At 40.6% G+C, this 24,579-nt stretch overlaps 1 protein-coding gene across 4 annotated transcripts in view; it reads right to left on the bottom strand.

Annotated features, from left to right (window-relative positions):
- prss12 (serine protease 12) overlaps positions 1-24,579 on the bottom strand; it is a 141,392-nt gene that overhangs the window by 46,505 nt on the left and 70,308 nt on the right. For all 4 annotated transcript variants that reach the window (XM_043696805.1, XM_043696809.1, XM_043696814.1 and 1 more), the window contains exons 5-8: positions 13,336-13,514; positions 12,277-12,418; positions 9,432-9,634; positions 9,040-9,181 (exon numbers count right to left, since the gene is read on the bottom strand). In XM_043696805.1, the coding sequence (XP_043552740.1) occupies positions 9,040-9,181; positions 9,432-9,634; positions 12,277-12,418; positions 13,336-13,514 (666 nt within the window). The remainder of the gene's footprint in view (positions 1-9,039; positions 9,182-9,431; positions 9,635-12,276; positions 12,419-13,335; positions 13,515-24,579) is intronic.

Raw genomic sequence — 24,579 nt, 5'->3', positions numbered from 1 at the left:
ACCTACTCTTGGGAAATAAGGCAGGGCGGGTGACTGAGGTGTCAGTGGGGGAGCACTTTGGGGCCAGTGACCTTAATTCTATTAGTTTTAAAATAGCGATGGGAAAGGATAGATCAACCAAGAAGCTGAAGTTCTAAATTGGAGGAAGGCTAGTTTTGATGGTATTAGGCAAGAACTTTCAAACGCTGATTGGGGGCAGATGTTCGCAGGTAAGAGGACATTCTGGAAAATAGGAATCCTTCAGAAATGAGATAATAAATGTCCAGAGACAGTATATTCCTTTCAGAGTGAAAGGAAAGGCTGGTAGGTGTAGGGGATGCTGGATGCCCAGAGAAATGGAGGGTTTATTTTAGAAAAAGAAGAAGGCATTCATCAGGTATAGACAGGAACAATTGAGAGAATCATTAGAAGAGTACAAAGGCAGTAGGAGTATACTTAAGAGGGAAATCAGGATGGCAAAAAGGGGACATGAGATAGCTTTGGCAAACAGGGTTAAGGAGAATCCAAAGGATTTTTATAAATACACTAAGGACAAAAGGGTAACTAGGGAGAGAATAGGGCCCCCTCAAAGATCTGCATGACAGTTTTTGTGTGGAACCGCAGGAGATGGGGGAGATACTAAATGAGTATTTTGTATCAGTGTTTACTGTGGAAAAGGACATGGAAGGTATACAATGTGGGGAAATAGATGGTGACATATTGAAAAATATCCGTCTTACAGAGGAGGAAGTGCTGGATGTCTTGAAATGCATAAACGTCAATAAATCCCCAGGACCTGATCAGGTGTACCCTAGAACTCTGTGGGAACCTAGAGAAGTGATTGATGGGCCTCTTACTGAGATATTTGCATCATCGATAGTCACAGGTGAGGTGCCGGAAGACTGGAGGTTGGCTAATGCGATACCACTATTTTAAAAAGGTGATAAGGAAAAGTTAGGGAACTATAGACTGGTGAGCCTGACATCAGTAGTGGACAAGCTGTTGGAGGGAATCCTGAGGGACAAGATTTACATTTATTTGGAAAGGCAAGGACTAATTAGGCATAGTCAGTATGGTTTTGTGCATGGGAAATCATGTCTCACAAACTTGATTGAGTTTTTTGAAGAAGTAACAAAGAGGATTGATGAGGGCAGGGTGGTTGATGTGATCTATGTGGACTTCAGTAAGGCGTTCGACAAAGTTCCCCATGAGAGACTGGTTTGCAAGGTTAGATCTCATGTAATACAGGGAGAACTAGCCATTTGGATACAGAACTGGCTCGAAGGTAGAAGACAGAGGGTGGTGGTGGATGGTTTCTTTTCAGACTGAAGGCCTGTGACCAGTGGAGTACCACAAGGATTGGTGCTGGGTCCACTACTTTTTATCATTTACACAAATGATTTGGATATGAACATAGGAAGTGTAGTTAGTAAGTTTGCAGATGATACCAAAATTGGAATTGTAGTGGACAGCGAAGAAGATTACCTCAAAGTACAAAGGGGTCTTGATCAAATGGTCCAATGGGCTGAGGAGTGGCAGATGGAGTTTAATTTAGATAAATGTGAGGTGCTGCATTTTGGAAAAACAAATCTTAGTCGGAAGTATACACTTAATGGTAAAGTCCTAGGGAGTGTTGCTGAACAAAGAGACCTTGGAATGCAGGTTTATAGCTCCTTGAAAGTGGAGTCGCAGGTAGATAGGATAGTGAAGAAGGCGTTTGGTGTTTGGTTTCATTTATTGGTCAATGTATTGAGTACAGGAGTTGGGAGGTCATGTTGCGGCTGTACAGGACATTGGTTAGGCCATTTTTGGAATATTGCATGCAATTCTGGTCTCCTTGCTATCGGAAAGATGTTGTGAAACTTGAAAGGGCTCAGAAAAGATTTACAAGGATGTTGCCAGGGTTGGAGAATTTGAGCTATCGGGAGAGGCTGAATAGGCTGGGGCTTTTTTTCCCTGGAGCGTCAGAGGCTGAGGGGTGACCTTGTAGGGGTTTATAAGGTCATGAGGAGTATGGATAGGATAAATAGACGAAGACCTTTCCCTGGGGTCGGGGAGTCCAGAACTAAATGGCATAGGTTTAGCATGAGAGGGGAAAGATATAAAAGAGACAAAAGAGGCAACATTTTCATGCAGAGGGTGGTGCGTGCATGAAATGAGCTGGCAGAGGAAGTGGTGGTGGCTGGTATAATTGCAGCATTTAAAAGGCATCTGGATGAATAGGAAGTGCTTAGAAGGATATGGGCCATGTGCTCGGAAATGGGACTAGATTAGGTTAGGATATCTGGTTGGCATGGATGAGTTGAAGTCAAGGGTGTGTTTCCGTGCTGTACATCTCTATGAATCTATGATTGGGTTTCTAGCTGGAATTGAACTGATATGCACACACACACACAACACACAGACACACACACACACAAAACGCAGTGGCTGCGCATGTGTAGATTAAATATCATTTTTAATGTGGCAGATCAGAAGGGGGAAGGAGTGAAGACATGTTTTAAATTTGTGTAGATTTGAACTTTTCTTTTGGCATTGTTATATGAGGATTGGCAGTCTTTCTTGCTGACTTTGGATATTCAGCTTTCAAGTACTGACATCCTTAACCTTCATGTGGAAAAATATCATATTGTGCTATGCTTGTGAAAGAACCTATGAGATTCACAACAGCAGTGGCCACCCGGATCAGAGTATAATGCCAGATAGTACACTGGGGTTTTTGTGAAGAGGCCACCCAGATTTATGCTAAACGGCATTTAGTAAATGATGAAATAATTACGGCATCTTTCGGCTCATTTCTGGAGCAGCTGTGATTGCCCAGCATTAACTTAATTCTTCAGAGGAATTTCCTCTGTGCGCTGATTTAAAACGTTTTAGCTAATATTTTTCAAACAAAAGGGAAATCCTGGGCAGGAAAACACCTCTCCAGTATTGCGAATGTTGTACCTGGCCTTTTATATACTGCGGTGTGATAAACTAATCTGTGAAGACCCACTCTTTGTGAGTGACTACAAAATGACTGGCATTTGCAGGCTTCCAAAACATTTGGTGACAAGCTCTGAGGAATCCCAGTCAAATTTCCTGATTGTGGGCAAGGTACTGTTGACAATACAAAGGTAACCTATAAATTTGGGTGCATTAGGACTTTCTTCAATCTTTTTACTTTTCTTTTGCTTTGGTAAAGAAACTATTCTCGCCACTCTCAGATACCTATGGATGTATTGTTCCATCATGCAAGAGTTCAATTATCTGTTGCACTGACTTATCCACTTCATTTTTAAGATAATCTTCTTTTTCTTTAAACAGGAAGACTGTCACAGCATTATCTATTAATTGATTGTAACTGTTATTTTAGGTTTTGAACCAAGGTTCTGCATTCCTCCTTGGAACATGCTGCAAGATTTACATGACTGCATGTATTTTCCTTTTCCTCAATTGGATGTTTAAGCTTGATTTGAGCTCTCCGCACTCTGCCTGTACTCTGATCACACTATGGAGGTGCCGTTATTGAACTGGGATGGACAAGGTCAGAAGTAACACAACATCAGGTCACTTCACCTGATGAAGGAGCAGTGCTCCGAAAGCTTGTGACTTAGAACATAGAACATTACAGCACAGTACAGGCTCTTCGGCCCTCGATGTTGCACCGAACTGTCATACCAATCTGAAGCCCATCTAACCTACACTATTCCATGTATGTCCATATGCTTGTCCAATGATGACTTAAATGCATTTAAAGTTGGCGAAACTACTACCGTTGCAGGCAAAGCATTCCATACCCTTACTACTCTGAGTAAAGGAACTACCTCTGACATCTGTCCTATATCTATCACCCCTCAATTTAGAGCTATGCCCCCTCGTGCTCACCGTCACCATACTTGGAAAAAGGCTCACCTTGTCCACCCTTTCTAACCCTCTGATTATCTTATATGTCTCTATTAAGTCACCTCTCAACCTTCTTCTCTCCAAGGAAAACAGCCTTTCCTCGTAAGACCTTCCCTCCATACCAGGCAACATCCTAGTAAATCTCCTCTGCACCCTTTCCAAAGCTTCCACATCCTTCTTATAACGCGGTGACCAGAACTGTACACAATACTTCAAGTGCGGCTGCAGCAGAGTTTTGTACAGCTGTAGCATAACCTCATGGTTCCGGAACTCGATCCCTCTATTAATAAAAGCTAAAACACTGTCTGCCTTCTTAACAACCCTGTCAACTTGGGTGGCAACTTTCAAGAATCTGTGTACAAGGACACCAAGATCTCTCTGCTCATCTACACTACCAAGAATCTTACCATTAACCCAGTACTTTGTATTCCGGTTACTCTGACCAAAGTGAATCAACTGACACTTGTCTGCATTAAACTCCATTTGCCACCTCTCAGCCCAGCTCTTCAGCTTATCTATGTCTCTCTGTAATCTGCAACATCCTTTGTCACCATCCACAACTCCATCGACCTTAGTGTCATCTGCAAATTTACTAACCCACCATTCTATGCCCTCATCCTGGTCGTTTACAAAAATGACGTACAGCAGTAGACCCAACACTGACCCTTGCGGTACACCAGTGGTAACTGGACTCCAAGATGAACATCAACCACTACCCTCTGTCTTCTTTCAGCAAGCCAATTACTGATCCAAACTGCTATATGTCCCACAATCCCATTCCTCTGCATTTTGTACAATAGCCTACTGTGGGGAACCTTATCAAACGCCTTGCTGAAATCCATATACACCACATCAACTGGTTTACTCTCATCTACCTGTTTGGTCACTTTCTCAAAGAACTAAATAAACTATGACCTGGTGTTGTGTGACCTCTGATCTTGTACTGTGATTACTTCTGCCTGCTGGATATCAGGTGGATTTTTAGCAGTAACTAACTTTTCATTTATTTCCTGCATTTCCTTCTGCTGAAGCTCTTCTTCCAGTTGCTGAGGTTACACTATTGAGCTGGCCTCCATTTGTTTTTTTGTTTCTCATCATTCATGCTGTGTAATGGTGTCAGGGCTAATACTGAGGAGAGCCTTCTCCTGACTTGTTGAGAGAATGGCTTAGGATCATAAGGGGATAAGTCAACCCATCCACTCCCTCCTTGTAGTCTCTGAAACATAATCTATCATATCACTGCAATACTTACTTAAGTACTTGCATGAAACAAGCTACATATTATGTAAGCCAAGAGACCCTTCTCATTCAACTAGCAAGTGGTTTTCCTTTGCCACACCAGATCAAGCAGGTCCTGTAGATCCCTACACTTAAAGAAGACAGTGCAGCAAATCACTCCCATGGGGTATGGAGTAGTAGCGCTGACAGATTCATACAACTTGGTGGTTAATGGTGAGGATTGCTCAAACAACTAAAAATAAAGAATTGCAGATTCTGGAAATTTGAAAGGAAAAACAGAAATTTCTGGAAAATCCGCAGGTCTGGCAGCATCTGAAAGCAGAGCCAACATTTCAGGTCCAGTAACTGAACTGGAGAAGGGTCACTGGGTCCAAACTTTGATTCTGTTTTCTTTCCAAAGATAGTGTCAGACCTGCTGAGTTTCTTCTGCAATTTCTATTTTTGGTGCTCAGACAACACTTGGGTTTCTGGTGGACTTGACATGCATCTTACAAAGTGTTCATTTGGAGCTTTATGTGAGCTGCAATATTAAAGTAATGAGGCCGCTTTCGCAAGGGTGCAACAGCTTCACCTCTGGCCACTTTGCCAGGAAGGCCACTCAGATATGCAGTTCTGACTCAGCCATATCTGATTCCCAAAACAGGGCAGTGAAATTTTCTGCACATGATCAGCATTGTTTATTCAGATTTGAAACAGGTGTATTTATCGAAACAAAAGCGAAGACTGCAGGGAGTTTTCATACCAATGCAACCTTCCACACCATCAAAGGAAACATTCATCAAATCAGGCCAAATCCTTAGACTTGATACTCATTATTTTTCGAAGGACTAACAACTTCAGATGTTTTCTGTAGAAAGAAGTCATTACAATATTCAGCTTCCCTGGATAGTAAGCTTTGCAAAGTTCCACGTGATACTCACTGTCATGAGAACACCCCATATCAACTTTCTAGATTTCTTAAAGATAAAGGATTTTTCATGATGATTATGGTTATCATCGAGGAAGAAATCATATGGGAGAAATTCACCATTATTTGGCTAAATGACAAATTTTGCAGCACAAAAGACAAATTTGTGAGTGCATTTATGTAACTACTGTGTCAAAGTCTTTCAAAGAGTATACAAAAAAGGGACATCACACTAGTCCAGAGAACCACTGCAGCAACTCAATAGTGCAGACTAGAATAGGTGTTACGTCCGTGGTGCTCTAGTTTTCAGATATATGCCATTGTCTTACCAAGCAGCCACCACCAAATAAGCTTTCTTTTCATCACCTCCCACAGTCAACTCTGACCTCTCATTTTACCTATCCATACTTCATGTCACAGGGTGGCTGCTACTCAGGCAAAAGAGGCCTAATTGCCACTGGCTATACATGTAACAGACGCTCCAATTATTACATTGAGATCCAAGGGCCAATTTCTGCTTAGGCTTCCCAGGTTCAAGTTTGCTTTGCATGTATGAGTCACAATGAATTTAGTCTCCTTACAATTCCTTTAATTTGTATCTGAAGGGTTACATTATCTATAGACAAATCAAACTGCAATTTATTTTTACCTCTTGCTCCAGCTAAATGACATTGATGATGTCATAGCTTTTGTCATACATTAGCCCGTCAGTCTACACCTTTCTATCTCAATTTCACATATCAACCATAATCTCTTACTTACTTCCAAAACTCACGACTCAAACTCTCAAAATCCTGTTCACCTCTGAAGTCTTGATCAGCAGCATGGGAACATTTACCACCTCCTACATACTTTACCACCGATATCTGACTGCAAACTTCCAACTGTACTGCCCTCACTGTTCGCCAGTGAGATAAAACTTCTTTTATCTCCTTTACAAATTCAGTCCTAACATTTTACTTTTCACTTTTTGGACGCAACAGCATGGTCACTGCTGACTTGAATAATGTCTCCTCTTCCTAAGAATATATTTCAAATGAATCATTGCATAGTATTGATTATAGTTAACACCCATTGGATGGTGAGCCAGCAAGAGCCCTGCAATGGCTCATTGGCAGGGACAGATCTGTCGCATTATTCACAGTTAGGCACTGAACTGGGCAATGATCTACTTTCTTTGGGTTCAAGGACCCCAAATTCATAAGACTTGCCTGCTGAGAGCTGTTAGTTGGGAGGAGATGGTTTCTGTCAGTGTTATATCCACCAAGGCCTAGAATAACCATAGACCGATGCACAGAGATAAGTGATGGCAAGAGGGGGCATGACATGTTGGATGCTTTGGGGAGGGCTTTTTATGGGAAACCACCAGGATTTTGGTCAATTTCTAACATCATATTCTGACTAGAAGTCTTTCCTCCCCCAAAGTGATTTTGGAAATTTAGTACATTACTGATAACTGATTGCATATCCAGCACCTAAATTCTTGATAAGTGTTCCAGGGAGATATCTCAATTGGGAGTGTAAATGTGAAACATTATCAAAATAGTTGTTTGATTACGTTAGGGTTAGGTTTAGCCAGAACCACAGAAAAAAAAACCTAAATTGGCCATCAGCATAATTCCTCGTCCTTCATGATTATCCAGCAAATATTGTCCAGTTGCAAAATCACTTATAGTGTAAGATACTGTGTTGTGAGTTTTGCAAGTGTGGATTTGTTCGCCAGAATAACAATGTGATGCACTTGTGTGTACTGAGAGTTACATATATTATAGTTAACACCCATTGGATGGTGTTAACTATAATATATACAACAGGGCCCTGTTCTTTGTAGACAAAAAGAACATGTACATGCACTGCCCCGTTTCAACTAAAACAAAAGTCATTTTATAGATTATTTCTTAACAATTCAGAGCCAATCTTTATGGTTTAAAATGTAAACAAGGCCTTGTTGTTAAATCAATCAGCATTAATGGGTGCACTCTTCATGGCAATGCTCTACTAGCCAGAACCTACCTGTCAACCAATTAGCACTCTCCTCTCATACAGTATAAATGTTGGTTTTCTCCTAAATTTGCATTCTTAGGAAATGTCCTGGTGAGTACAAGATTCAGGCAGGCAAAACTGTAAAGCTTAAATCTTCCATAGATGTATTTTTTTTTTCAGCAATACTGAAGCATTATTGATCAAACTGTTAACATCACACTTGACAGGAACAAAGTGTTTTACTGAAATATAATGCACTCTCCTTCACTAAATTGTAAAACCACAGAAAATGTTATAAGCAGTTTATACTAAGTACTATGGCTAGATACTACAGAGAGCTTTTTTGCTGTTGACTAGATAACTAGAGAAGTTGATTAAATGACCATAAAGGTGTTTTGTCTAGCACATGAGTTGACCTTCCACTAAGGAAATGTTGTACAATTGGGAGCACTCTAATGGAAAATCCAAGTGAATAATCTTTAGTCTCTGTTTCCTTATGTTTTATATTTAATAAAATGTAAAGTTAAAAGTATGCTATTGCATTATTTCAGCATTTACCCATATTGTGCTATATCTTCGTGAACTGTCTAAACACACACTAGTTTTTGTTCAATATTAGCTGAAAATGTGTTACTGGAAAACCACAGCAGGTCAGGCAGCATCCAAGGAGCAGGAGAATCGACATTTCGGGCATGAGCCTGAAGAAGGGCTCATGCTCGAAATGTCGATTCTCCTGCTCTTTGGATGCTGCCTGACCTGCTGCGCTTTTCCAGTAACACATTTTCAGCTCTGATCTCCAGCATCTGCAGTCCTCACTTTCTCCTTTCTTCAATATTAGCCTATTTTCCATTAAGTATAGCAATTTGAATACCCCACCTGGAATTCCAAGAGGAGAAAATGTAATGTCTGAAAAAAGAATCTGGCAGTCATTAAGTGACTGAACATTGTGCTTGAATTTATTATTTAAACAGCTAGATCGGGGAATAAATGTTTTTAATGATACAGTAAGCTACACCACACCTGCACCTCATCTAACATTGACTTACTCATATCCCAGCTGATGGCAGACAACAGTGGCATCCTCATCAGTCCATCCATCATCACAAATAGTTCCCCACTGGCCCTTGATAAAAATTTCAACACGTCCCTCTTTCTTATTTTCTCCATCCATCAATCTGATAGGGGGACCTGGTGGGTGGAAAAATAATACATAATCTTTTCTTTTAATGTTCTATTGGTCCAAAATTCCAACTGAACCAGGGAAAATGCCCAGTGGAATTTCCCAATGGGTACCAGAATAGGGTGGAACACTGTTTTACTTTAGTTTTGTTCCAGCTTGACTGAGTGCAAATCCTTACATTTACAGTTGCGAGGCCTCAATGGAGGTCTTATCGTCTGAAAGACACAACTAGTCCTGCACGTCTTGACCATCACTTACCGAAAAGGATTCCCTGGATGTCATTCGCAGCATTGTGTGTACAAATGACAGTCACATCCTCGTGGTGGCTGCAATCGTGCTTTCCCCATTCGCTTCTTGGGCAAAAAGACAGTGACGATTCCTGACCTGAACAGTGGACATCATCCAAGTAAATCGGCCCAGAGCCTCCTTCAAACCGTCTTTCTGGGGGATTCTGTGCATATCTGTCAGAGGGGGAGAAAAGCACAACAGTTGAAGCAACAAATACCTGCTAAAATATTTAGAATTGAAGTAATTATGAACTCACTGACTAACAGGGACCTCATCAATTAGCTGCAAATATTGAAAATCCTAGAAAGCAGTGCCTTGTAAGTTTTGCATGAATGATCTTTTCCACTAGTAGCCTGAAGTCAACAAGTAAACTCTGTAGGAATCAGAGTAGGCCAGTTAGCCCTTAGGCCCGGCTTGTCATTTTCTATGATTCTAGCTGATGCTAATACTTGACAAGCCAGATTCCAGAGTGGCATTTGATTTGATAGACCAGAAAGTGTTTTTCATTTTGCTTACTGTGAAGGTCAATCACTAACAATACTCACAAGAGGCTGCCGATGTAATTTTAAAAACAAACAGAAGAGAAGATGATACTAAAGAAGAGTATGAAACAAAGTATAAAGTTGAGTATAAACATTTGAATTTCATTCAATGAAGAGCATAGGAGTGATGAAGAATACCTAAAAATGAGTCGTCAACCTGGTGAAGCTACAAAGCAGGACCATTTCCATGGCAAGAGTATGAAAAAAGAGTGTAGTATGCAAGAAGAATGATCTCTTGAAAATATCATAAATAAAGATTCAACCCTTTTGTATCCCCAGCAAAAACCTCTTAGACATTCAAACCTCATTAAAGGATCAGGCCAACTTCATGCTAAAGCTTCTTGCTCAGCTGGCATGGCTGGAACTAGTCTTCATTGGATTGTATCTGACAGACAATGTACCAGACAACACCTTCACTTTCCCTGATGAGGTAACACCACAGTGATATACAGTCAGGCGAGAGCTGTTTGGGAGTTCTTGGCATTTACATCAGACACTGTGAAGTCTCAAATCATTGAGTCAAACATGGGGAAGGAAACCTCAGGATGGTCACCATGTACTACCATCTTCTGCTGCTGATGCCAGTACTAGCCTATGTTGAGTAAGAAACACTGAGCATAGTAAGACAGCAGAATGTACAATGGGTAGGGGACTTCAATGTGGACCACCAAGAGTGGCTTGGCAGCACCTCTACTAATGGAGTTGATTGTGTCCTAAAAGGAGGGAAACTAATATTCAATCTCATTCTCACCAATCTGCCTGGCACAGGTGTATCTATCTATGATAATATCTATACGAGTGACTATCACAATCTTTATGGAGAAAGAGCTTACCGTCACATTGATCTATCCTCCACTGTGCTCTATGAAACTATCATCATGCAGAAACAGATGGATTTTGAGCAGATCAAGCAGCTTGAAACTGGGCATTATTGATCGGAAGCAAAATTGTGCTCCAATACAATCTGTAACCTTATGGCCCAGCATATCCTCCCTCTACTACTAACATCAAGCCAGGAGGTTAAATTTCATTCAATGAAGAGCATAGGAGTGATGAAGAATACTTAAAAATGAGTCGTCAACCTGGTGAAGCTACAAAGCAGGACCATTTCCACGGCAAACAGCATAAACTGCAAATGAAAACAGGGCTAATTGATTCTGCAAGCAAAGGATCAGATCTAAGCACTGCAGTCTGTCCAATTCAGTTGTAAATAGTGGTGGACAATTCAACAGCTGACTGGAGGAAGCTCCACAAGTATCCTCAACTTCAATAATGGAGGAGTCCAACACACAGGACAACAATCTTCAGCCAGAAGTGCCAAGTGGTTGGTCCATCTCAGCAGCCTCTAGAGGTCTTTGGCATCTTTGGACAGCTTGATTAACTCAGCTCACATTTTTCTACATTTAATACTACCTTTCGCTTTTTTCCCATCACTGCTGCCCTCCTCCCCCATCTACATTACTTTGTAGTCTCTTTATATCTGCAAGGCTTAATTTTCTACTAAGCTTGTTCATGAGCAATTTCGAATTCATTATCCTTCATGTCCTCATCTAAGTTGTTCATATGGTTTGGAAATAACCGAGGCTCAGATATTGATCTTTGAGATGCCCGAGTACTTGGAACCTGCCAATCTAGCAGTGGCCTTTCTGTTTTCTGCCTTTTAACCAATCCTACATCCATGACTAATATATCATCCCCAATCCATGATGTTTAATATTGCGCAATTATCTTCTGTGCAGCATCTTTCCAAATGCCTTTTGAAAATTCAAGGTTGTTTACTTTACTTTTGGAATTCTTAGTGGCATCTTATGCAACATAAAATGGTACTAAAATCACGCTTTAGTCACATTTATATCCACACACACAATTCATATCTCTCATCAAGATAAAACACAAGATCACCACACAAGTCACATTCCCAGTCGTTAAAAAGCCCAAAAATATGTGACTTTTGCACTGCATTTCCCCCAATATTTGACCTAACCCTGCTATAAAAATGATTGTGTCAATTATCATTAATTCAGTAACCTTAGCTTTTGCAGTTAACTTATTTTAATCAACATTTCTTTCAAATCTAACATTCCTGTTAAGTGATTCTCCCCATGTTGCCTTATCCAATATTCCATGCAGTAAAGCAAATGGTGATTTCACACTGAATTAGTTTTTTAGAAGATATCATAGCTTCAACTGGCTTTAATTTTATTTCTTAATTTCTCACTCTCATGTTTCTTTGATTTGATAAACAAGCTGAAGATAAAAAGCTCCTTAGGTACCTGAATCCCAGTTGCCTGCAAACAACTTGAGCATTCTGCTCTGTCCAACCATCATCACAGACAGTTCCCCACTCGCCACCATAGTACACCTCAAGTCGTCCTTCATGGCTACCCTTCCCTCCGACCAGGCGCACAGCACCATCTGAACAATACAAAGGGCTCGAGTGAGGATATCTGATAACACTATAATAAAGATCAAAGCATCCAGTTGTTTTTAAGTGTAACTTAATTAAATAGAAAACTAGAATTCTTTTTAAAACTTATGCTAATAATGATTAGTTTAAGACAGCTGTGGTACAGACTAAATATTAAAATACTACAAGTAAATTCATGCAATGCTGTCAGTTATAAAACTGTAATTTTCTCCTCTGTGAAACAAGAATTGTTGCAATTTATGCATTTCATTACTTCAGTCTGAGAGGTCTCCAAATGACCATTGGAAACAGATGTTGCAAGCACATAGGGCCTATCTATTACATTTGAGAACTTTTATTACTTAGTGCCTGGAGAATTGATGCCCTGCATATTTGCGATTAATAAACTCAAGTACATCTATTCCCCGTCCATCGACTGCACAAGAACAAAACTAAGAGTAGCTGCACCTTTGCAAAGCATTTCACACAGGAAAAGTTATAAATAATCGAACATTGTGTACTGAGAATCAGAATGCACTGAATATTAACTCATTCTGAAAGCTGCTGTAGGACCCTTTACTGTCACAAGAAACTAATCAGTTTCTTCTTTTGAAAGTGCAAAATCCAGGAATAAAACCAAGTTTGCAAAACGTCAGTCAGAAATCCTCCAACCATTTTCTCAGTCCTTCTGTGCAGAAACCAAGGAAATACATTAAGGATGCTGAGGCACAATTTTCCATCATTATCATTAAAACTTTGTTATTGCACCATAGTTATTGATTTTGTTCTTTAATCTATGCCAAATTATTACAATTTACTAACTGAAATGAAGCTTTAGACTGCTATACAATATCATACCCATTCACTTCAATATGCACTTCATAGAATTAGTTATGTTAAAAATTGTTTGATTTTGTGTACTTACTCCTGAGAGGATTGCAGGAAACACCGGCATCTTCCTTGTGCCCACAGTTGTGGTCACCCCATAAGCTCTTGGGACACTGGTCTATAGAGAGTTCATTCCCTGTGCACTGCACATCATCCAGTAATATGGGGCCAGAACCTTCTCCAAAATAGGCCAGCGGCTGTGCCTTTGCTGGACTACTGTGGGGTGGAAGAAAATGGCAAATAAATATTTAAAACCCATGCCATGTTTCACTGTTAGCTTTATCTGCGACCATTTACCCTGACGACTACGGGACATTATAGTGACAGATCAACTTTTGCTGGTCTCCATTCTAATCATACAGCTGTCAATACAAACTTAGAAACTGCAATCTATTTTGGATGTAGAATTAGCATAAACTGCAACAGTGAGGAAGAACTGGGCACGGCAGGGAGTTCCTCCAAAAAACATGCATCTGGTGTTAGAAGACTGTGGTTGAATGCTAGCTTTTGAAATTTTGTTGTGTACTATATTATAGAATATACCGTTGGAATTCCAATGTGTTGCGCTGTATTTGAACTCCTGATTGGAAACTTTCAATCTCAAACATGCTGTGAAAATGTCACTGTCTATATTAATAAAAGATTAACAGGTTAGACATTCACATTGGTCTTCCCTTTGTACACACTTACAGAGCACCATCAACAAAAACCTATCACTAGGTTATTGCTCATATCCCCAGAGAGTTATCTGCTTCCCCTCTCAGTCAGAAAGGCTTCTGTGCCATTGAGGGGCTTATGGATTTTTGCCATTACTCCAGTGTCTCCCACTATTAGTCCCTGAGAGCCTCCAGACCAGCAGCAGTGGGAGTGTGATTTATGTTATTTTGGTGGGGATATCCTTGTATTTATTGTAGGAATCTGTGAGAACACCTGGGAATTTCAGAGAATTTTAGTGTAAGAAATTCAAGAAAATACATTCAAAGTTGGAAATATCATCTCATAAAACATTAGGGTGGCACGGTGGCACAGTGGTTAGCACTGCTGCCTCACAGCGCCAGAGACCCGGATTCAATTCCCGCCTCAGGTGATTGACTGTGTGGAGTTTGCACATTCTCCCCGTGTCTGCGTGGGTTTCCTCCGGGTGCTCCGGTTTTTTCCTACAGTCCAAAGATGTGCAGGTCAGGTGAATTGGCCAAGCTAAATTGCCAGTAGTGTTGGCGAAGGGGTAAACATAGGGGAATGAGTCTGGGTGGGTTGTGCTTCGGCGGGTCGGTGTGGACTTGTTGGGCCGAAGGGCCTGTTTCCATGCTGTAAGTAATCTAATCTAATTATGGTACCTGCAAAAAAAAATCCATAGGCTTAGGTCTGATAGGTCTACAAATGAAACAAACTATTGTGTAGATTCACTGCTGTTATCATGTGGCATTATTGAAATCAGTGAAGGGTGTTATAAGATTTTATGATCACCCATGTGTTAGGAACTGAAGTTAAATCATTCACTGATTCTGCTCTATAAACATTCATTCATGATGTTTTCCATCATGAAATTACCTGTCTAAATAAAAGGACCTTCATTGGAAACAAATGTTTATTCATCCACCAGACAACATCAGATTTATGTAGCATAAGACATTGGAATATTCTTAGACAGTAATACATCAGAGAAATTCAGACAGCATTATAAAATAAAAATAACAAATGTTTGAGTGGTTCTGATAGCAGCTATGAAGAGAGAACAAAAATTAACATTTCAGCTCTGGGATCAGCATTCTGATGACAGATCATGGATCTGACAAAAACAACTCTGTTCCTTCCTCCACAGAGGCTGTCAGATCTGCCGAGTATTTGTTTCTTGTCTGTTTCTCAACATTTGAAGTATTTTACTTTTGAAACACTTGAGTAGTTTGACTTTGATTGTTTTACGATTCCAAGGAAACATTTCAGGTCAGACAAGTGATAGAAAGAAGATTGGAGACTCGACCATCACCATTCAAAGCTACAACATTTAAAAGTATACATTACCCCAACCACTTGGACCCCTTGGTTTGGGAGGCAGGGGGGAATGTGCGCAGTCGACTAAATCGCTGACATGACTATCTTGAGTATCCACCTTAAGCCTTGCTTTGCTGTGCAATAAATACACCTTTCTTGAGCATCAACTCCCAAAGTGGGCCTTGAATGGGCCACTTCTGGTTCAGAGACATGGACACTACCACTGTGCCACAAGACCTCTTATTACTCTTAATAACTTCAATAACTCCCACTCACTCTAAGCCTATAATCCTATATAACGCAGATTAGAAGACACCATCCTTAAAAGGCTGTCAATCACCATCAACTGGCAACTTGCCGCTGGCCAGCAAGAATCCTGTAACACTCCTTCGGGGAAGCAGTGACATAGTCATATTGTCACTGGACCAGTAATCCAGAGACCTATTGCTCTGGGACATTGGTTCAAATCTCACCATGGTGGATGGTGACATATGAATCAATGAAAATTAGAAATTAAAAGCTGGCCCAATGGTGAACTTATAACTATTATTGATTGTTGCAAAACACATCTGATTCACTAATGTCCTAAAGGGAAGGAAATCCACTATCCTTACCTGGTCTGTCCTACATGTAACACCAGGTATAAAAGCAGGCTTTTAATAGGCCCTAGCAAGCTAGTCAGTTCAAGTTGCAAAGAATGCTGGCCTCGCCAGCAACATCCACATCCCATGAATAGAGGGCAGGTTTGCAATGCAGAGTGACACCAACAGTGTGCATTCAATCCCTGTATTGGCTAAGGCTCCTATGAAGGACTGTCCTTCTCAGCCTCTCCCCTCACTGCAAGTTGTTTCTCTCTAATGAGAGTGCAGCCCCATAGTCCAGGAGGATCCCAGCAACTTTACCTTTCCCTTTAAGAATTTAATAAATTCTTCTTCTTCTAAACACTAGAGAAGACAGTCTCCTCAACATCTCCTCCTAGGACAGACTCACCATTCCAGGAAGCAGTCTGGTGAACCTCCGCTGCACTTCCTCTTTGGCAGGCGTATCCTTCCTTAGGCAAGGGGACAAGAACTGTACACTTCTCCAGGTGCCACCTCCATGTGATTGAAATAAAATTTCTTGGCAACAGCACTCAAACCCTTTTCTAATGAAAGTTAATATATCATTTGCCTTTTGAACGGATGCATTGGTGTCTAAAGTTCTGCCCATTTTTTGTTGGGGGGGGATTTTTTTCATGTGTAAAACAGGCTTTTGGCAGGTTTCCTACCAGTAATGGGAAATCAACTACTGCCAGGATAGAAAAGATTAAAATAAGGATTGGATCCTTCAGCAGCCAAATCTCAATAATAAGGCTACTTTCTCCAAACATTTTCTCAGTGTAGTAATTACTGCGAGTCCATGGTGCACCATGAGCCATTTTCTGTCTGTAAATAGTGTTAACTATGATAGTGGAGACTAGAAATGAGAAAGGTTCCTGTTATGTGGATATCTGTGACTTACACCTCAGTAGTTGGATAGGGAGGGGATTTATTTTTCACCAGATTTGTATTCATTCCCCATGTTTATATCTGTTGGTGTGGGACCCAGAATGCTGGAGGGAAGTGAGCAAGAGATTGCAGAGGCATTTACTATCACTTTCCAAAATAAATTGTTTCCAAAATGGGAAAACCAATAAGCTGGGAGATTATCAACCCTACAAGTAAAAATTGGATAAGATTCATTATCACACTTTATACACTATCACAGCGTCAAAATCTGTCCCACAGAATCTACAGTTAAAAAGTATATGTGAATTCTCAAAAGGAATTTGATAAGATGCCATATTACAGACTTAAGGCTGGAATTTCCTGTGGAACCTGATATTTTTATAATGTTAAATTTAAAGAAAAGACCCTCCTTGGGGATTACTCAGATGTATAGCTACTTTTTCCTATAATGAAATATTTTTCCAAGAATCATTAACTTCCATTCTGAACAGATGGAAAAGTTGAAAGATAAAACCCATATTTTCCTGAATGTAATTCACTGCCATTGCCTGTTCTGTTAAAGTACTCAGCTGACACAAGGGAATCAGAATTATACCATTACTTCAGTGATGTGTGTGTGTGTGTGTTTAAAAACTTTGTACGAAGCATTTTTCTATCCATTCACATTGTTAAACACTAGTGCTATATGTGAGCCTGGTTATTTTGTTCATTAGGAATTAACCAAACTGTGAACTATGCTTTCCACCATATACAACAATCTTGAATCTTAGGGGCAAGTGGTTGAAAAGACAGCTCTGTATCTGACTCTGTTGCATAGATGCCCTCCTATTGCTAAAGCTGAACAGTATGATTCACATGCACCATTCATGATCCACTTGATTATTCGCATGATGTGGTTCAGTAAGGCAGACCTCTGAGAATATCCTTCAACATCCCCCAACCTGTCCCCAAAGACAGAATGAACTACCGCACCAATGTGCAGCGTTCCAGTTAACAGGTCAGCTGAGAACTGCTAAAACTCACCACAGAAACAAGGCCAGTTTCAAATTAGTCACAGCCGGGAGCTGAATTCACAAATCTCTGAGTTAATAATTCAAAACGGTCTGCTCCTGCAATCATTGTTTGAACAAACTCCCCAAGACAATTCAAACATTGTTCTGAGGAATAGCAAACATGGGAACAAGGGCCATCAGTAGGCAGTCGATGCACAGACAGCACAAAAAATTCCTGTATTACACCTTCTGGTTGCTGGGGACACACCAGTACTGGGAGCAATAGTCACTCTTAAAAGAAACAGTAAATGCAGGAAAACTGAGCAGGTCTGGCAGCATCTGTGGAGAGAAAGCAGAGTTAACATCCTATAATTTCTGAAGAAAAGTCACTGCATTTAAAACAGTAACTCTGTTTTCTCTCCACAGATGCTGCCAGACCTACTTAGCTTCTCCAGTAATTCCTGTTTCTGTTTGAGAGCTTCAATATCCACAGTTCATTTTTTTTCCTTAAGAAATAATATAAAGGGTGTTTAAACTGCGAGAGCTGGGAGGCGGTGACAGAATGTGGATGCTTAGAAAAGCGGATCCTGTGGTTTTACACTGTTTGCCACTGGTTTTACCATCTTTACGAGCATGTGGGACTGGATAAGGGGTTTTGAGGCAGTTCACTGCCACCAATGCTTGTTTGCCTTTGCATAGACTTGGGCCATTCTAGCAATCTGTGGGAGAGGATGCACCACCATAGAATATCTGCTTTCTCAGATGACAAGAAAGGTAATTACATGATTGTAATACATACAACTATCTTTACACAGGCTAAACAGCTAGGACCTTAGGTCATACATAAATGTTTCCTTCAAAACCTAGAGTAGAATTCCTCATCTGCATACACAGACTGTGTAATATCAATAGAAAGGGGAGAGCCAATGTATATTAACATTAACCCTTTCAAAACAATTACCTTTTCCAGCATGTTCCATCATATTGACAGAAAGAACTCGGATGTATATCATCCTAACGCCCCACTTAACCATTTATTTTCTTCCTTATGGGCATTAACAAGAGTCCAGTGAAAGGGAAAAATATGCATAGACAGTAATAGGGTAATTATATGCCTCCTCTCAGCTCCATCCACACACAATATTCCACTCCTTATACATACAATTATAAGGAGTATGTATATACTCCTCTGATGAGTCTCCTCTCCCTCCCCCTCTCACTACACACAGTAATTGAACTCTGTCCCCTCCAATCTCATACCCTCACATCTCCTTCATCCACCCCACCTCCAAGACACATTAAAATCAGCCTCCTCTCCTCCTCCCATGCAGTAATGAGCCTTTTCACAGCCCTATCACACAACAGCAAGCGGAGTCTACACCTCTGTTGCAGCAATCACGCATGTCCTCAGACTGGATGTGAAGTTCTTGCAAGGTATATTTTCCCACTGATAGTTTTCAGTAAGAGGATCCAATTCCTTTCCATGACGTGGCTGACCAGTAATCTTTCCCATAATTGCCACTGCCATATTTTGGAAGAATTGATAAGGTTTGATATGGTTCCACATGGTAGGCTATTGCACAAAGTACGGAGTTGGGGATTGAAGGAGATTTAGCAGTTTAGATCAGAAATTGGCTAGCTGAAAGAAGACAGAGGATGGTGGTTGATGGGAAATTTTCATCATGGAGCTCAGTTACCAGTGGTGTGCTGCAAGGATCTGTTTTGGGACCACTGCTGTTTGACATTTTTATAAATGATCTGATATGGGCATAGAAGGATGAGTTAGTAAATTTGCAGATGTCATTAAGGTAAGGCAGAGTTGTGGATAGTGCCGAGGGATTTTGTGGGTTACAGAGGGACATCGATAAGATGCAGAGCTGGGCCAAGAAGTGGCAAATGGAGTTTAATGCGGAAAAGTGTGAGGGAAGTTCACTTCGGAAGAAGTAACAGGAATGCAGAGTACTGGGCCAATGGAAAATTCTTGGCAGTATAGATGAACAGAGAGATCTCGTTGTCCAGGTGCATAAATCCCTGAAGTTGCCACCCAAGTTGATAGGGTTGTTAAGAAGGCATATGGTGTATTGGAGTTTATTGGTAGGGGATTGAGTTTCAGAACCATGAAGTAATGCTTCAGCTGTACAAGACACTGGTAGGGCCGCATCTGGAGTATTGCATGCAGTTCTGGTCACCGCATTATAGGAAGGATGTGGAAGCTTTGGAAAGGATTCAGAGGAGATTTATTAGGATGTTGCTTGGTATGGAAGGAAGGTGTTATGAGGAAAAGTTGAAGGAAGTGAGGCTGTTTTTGCCAGAGAGAAGAAGGTTGAGAAGTGACTTAATTGAGGCACATAAGATAATCAGAGTATTAGATGGAGTGGACAGAGAGAGCCTTTTTCCTCGGATGGTGAAGGCTAACACGAGGGGACATAGCTTCAAATTGAGGAGTGTTAGATTTAGGACAGATATCGGGGTAGTTTCTTTACTCAGAGTATAGTAGGGGCTTGGAGCAACCTGCCTGCAACTGTAGTAGACATGCTGACATTAAGGGTATTTAAATGGGCATTCAACATACATATGGATAACAATGAAACGATGTAGGTTAGATGGGCATCAGATTAATTTCACAGCTCGGCGCAACATCAAGGGCTGAAGGGCCTGCACTGCGCTGTAATGTTTTATGTTCTATGTTAATTTACAAGTTAATACTCAGACTACATAATGAATATACCTTACACCTTGCTTGAATGACACCGTACAAGAAGAGGCACCACTCTGATTTAGAAGCAGGAATGCTTTACACTGTACCAAGATCTCCTATATTCAGCTGGCTTTTCCCTGAAAGCTTTTATACTAGTCTCCTCCCATTCCACTTGTGAAAGTTCTACTTATCAGTATTCAGGTAAAAAAAATCACTTGAATTCCTTACTGAACTAATTGAAGACTATTATGATTAGATTAGATTCCCTACAGTGTGGAAACAGGCCCTTCAGCCCAACCAGTCCACACTGACTCTCCGAAGAGTAACCTACCCCATCCCACTTCCCTCTGACTAATGCACCGAACACTAATGCAATCTAGCATGGCCAATTCACCTGACCTGCACATCTTTGTGGGAGGAAACCAGAGCATCCAGAGGAAACCCACACAGACACGGGGAGAACGTGCAAACGTGCTAGAACCGAACCTGGGACCCTGATGCTGTGAGGCAACAGTGCTAATCACTGAGCCATCGTGTTGGCCTTGTGATCTAATTTATTTTACTATTGCATTTTGCATATTGCATTGCTATTTTCTAAAGAACAAATCCCTAATCTCTTCAATCCTTCCTGCTGGGTACCATCTTGCATTTCTTGTATTATCTCTGTGAAGCATTTTTTTGCAGTTTCTCTGAATTCTCTCTAATAATGTGGAGAATGGACCTGTGTACAACATTCTAAATGTTATCTAACCAAGACAGGATGTGAGTTTAACATCAATTCCCTGGTTTTTAATTCTGTCCTTCTTGGTGTGCATTATTTATTGTCCTGTTAATCTGCATAGCTGTTTTTAGTGTTTTGTGCATCTGTAACCTAAAATCCATTTGCATGTTGACATTATTCAGATCCTTTCCATGGAACATTTATCTAGAAATGTCCTTGTAGCTGATCCTACTCTATTATCATAACACTGGGAGAAGTGTAGCGTGTTTACTTATGTAAAAAAGGTTTCCACTGCACTGTAAGTGAATGCTTGGCCGGCTCTAATGGGCTTACAGTTATGCAGGAAATGAAAGTTCATTTTTATTCATTTATTATTCAATTGGCGCAGTTTCATCACAAATGCATCATTTGCTTTTATTGTATCCACCTGTACACTTTCAATACAGACACCAACTTCTTTACTTATATTCAAGTTAAAAAGAAAAACTCACTGAGGAATTTACCAGAAGCCGTTGATGTACAGTAAGTGCAAGGGGACTGCTGCCCTGCGTTTGCTTCCTTACCCAGACAGACAGAGAGCAAATAGACCTGCATGGAGCTACAAAGAGTAAATGTTCAGGCAATCTAGAGAAGTTTCACTCATCTGGTCCCAGGTCTAGAGGGACTGAGTTATGAGGAGACGTTTAAACAGGTTGGTCTGTATTCATTGGAGTTTTGAAGTATGAGAGGAAACATGCAAGATCCTAAGGGGACTTAGGGTAAATGTGGAAAGGTTGTCATCCCTTGTGGAAGAGCCTAGAACAAAGGGCAAGTTTCAGAATAAAGGGCCATTACCCTTTTAAGACAGAGATATAGAGGATTTTCTTTTCTCTGAAAGAGTAGTGAATTTGTGAAATTCTTTGCTGTGAAGGTCTGTCGAGGCTGGGCTGTTAAGATTATTCAAGGCTGCAATAGACAGATATTTTAAACAGTAAGGAAAGTAAAGGTTACAAGTAAAAGGCAGGAAAGTGAAGTTAAACTTATCAGATCAGCCATGAAGTTATTGAATGGTGGAGCAGACTCAATGGGCTAAGTGGCCTACTTCTGCTGCTACAAACGAAGAGCATTGGGTTATATTTTTGTCTTCAGCTATTAGAGCTGATCATCTCCACCACAAACAAAAACAGAAAGTGCTGGAAAACCTCAGCAGGTCTGGCAGCATCTGTGGAGAGAAATCAGAGATAATGTTTTGAGTCGAGCGACTCTTCCTCAGAACTGATGGTAGCTCGGAAAATGTTGGTTTATATGCAGAAGGAGGAAGGTGGGGGGAGGGGGTAGTAGTAAACGATAGGTGGGGGATGGAGCCCAAAGAGAGAGAGTTGGACAGACAAAGGAGTGGATAGTGATCTGACTAGGAGGGTGAACAGCTATTAATGGAGAGCAAATCATCTGTCCATTGTTTAATTCACCCATATTTCATCCCATAAATTTGAAATGAGTAAATTCTACAACAACGGCAAAAGCAACTTGTAATTACATACTTTATTTACATACTGCTTTTAATGTAGAAAAAATTTTTGGTGTGGATCTCAGAATAAAACCGGACGTTGATCAGTTGGGCTGATGGGCCAGGGGTAGGAAATGGAGTTTAATTTAGATAAATGTGAGGTGCTGCATTTTGAAAAGGCAAATCAGGGCAGGACTTCTACACTTAATGGTAATGTCCTGGAGAGTATTGCTGACCAAAGAGACCTTGGAATGCAGGTTCATAGTTCCTTGAAGGAGGAGTGGCAGACAAACAGGGTAGTGAAGAAGGTGTTTGGAATGCTTGCCTTTATTGGTCAGTGCATTCAGTATAGGAGTTGGGATGTCAAGTTGAGGCTGCACAGGACATTGGTTAGACCATTTTTGGAATACTGCATTCAATTCTGGTCTCCCCGCTATAGGAAAGATGTTGTTAAACTCTGAAAGGGTGCAGAAAAGATTGACAAAGATGTTGTCAGGATTGGAGGGTGTGAACCATAGGGAGAGGCTGAATAGACTGAGGCTATTTTCCCTGGAGCATTGGAGGCTAAGGGGTGACCTTATCAAGGTTTATAAAAACATGAGGGGCATGACTAGGGTGAACAGCCAAGGTCTTTTTCTCAGGGTAGGGGAGTCCAAAACTAGAGGGCATAGGTTTAAGGTGAGATGGGGAAGATTTAAAAGGGACTTAAGGGACAAGTGTTTCACGCAGAAGGTAGTGCGTCAATGAGCTGCCAGAGGCAGTGGTGGAGACTAGTACAATTACAGCAGTTAAAAGGCATCTAAATGGATACATGAAGAGAAAGGGTTTAGAAAGACATGGGCTAAATACTGGAAAATGGGACTAGATTTATTTAGGATATCTTGTCAGCATGGGCGAGTTGGATCAAAGAGTCTATTTCTGTGCTGTACGCCTCTGTGACTCTATGACTGCAGGAGTGTTATCAAGCAAATTTGACACTGAGCTAAGGTGATATTAAAACAAAGAATAGGTAGGAATGTTTTAAGAAAGGATAAGTGGGTGGAGAGAGTTTTAGGGAGGGAATTCCAGCGTTTAGGGTTTATTGCCAAAGTACTGGTCATGTGATGATGATGATGATGATTAAAAAAAATTAGCCCAATATTTTTTGAGTGGATGTTGTCTTTCACTGAACAACATTTAATAACTGTTGTAACATGAAAAGTTAACAGATTCCTTGTCAAATGATTAAAAGTATGAAGAAAATAACATCATTTTCCTCCTAGAAATAAAACTGGTCATACTCTTTAATTTTAGAAAAATGTATTTACATAGTGCATTTGTCATAATGAAAATGCCTCAAGGTACTTACTGGGAGCGAACAGAATCTGATATTGAGCCTTGTGAAGAAAATCATAGGAGAACAGCCAAAAGCTTGGTAAAAGGGACTGGTCTTTGGAGTAACTTTCAAGTGGTTGGAGAAGTGCAGAGAATTGTTGAGAAAATCTACAAAGTTGGCAATCAAAATTGGCTATATTTCTTAAAAATGAGTACAAAATGTCACCATAAAAAGACTGTTATCAGGCAGAGATTAATGTAGCACCAAACAAAGGATCAGATTGGGCCAAATTACTGAGGCTCCACTGAGCCCATAGCTTCAGCGCTATGTGTGCCCTTTTAGGTTTATTCAGCTGCATTCAAGGTGATGCCATATTGGTGAGGGTGTTGGGGAGTTGCCAAAAACTTTACAGATTTGGCAGATCATGATGTCAACCAGTGTATAATACATACTTAATTCCTTAATGCTAACTTTGACCTGAATGTTTCAGCCAAATCTTCTATTCATCTCACGTAGCTGTACATACTTTCAATGGCATGAAGAACCCTTCAGCTTCATCCTATTTAAAGGTATTATCAATAACTTTTAGA

Source organism: Chiloscyllium plagiosum, chromosome 1 (genome assembly GCF_004010195.1).
Source record: "Chiloscyllium plagiosum isolate BGI_BamShark_2017 chromosome 1, ASM401019v2, whole genome shotgun sequence".
NCBI lineage: Eukaryota > Metazoa > Chordata > Chondrichthyes > Orectolobiformes > Hemiscylliidae > Chiloscyllium > Chiloscyllium plagiosum.
This window is presented reverse-complemented; position numbering and strand designations above follow the sequence as displayed.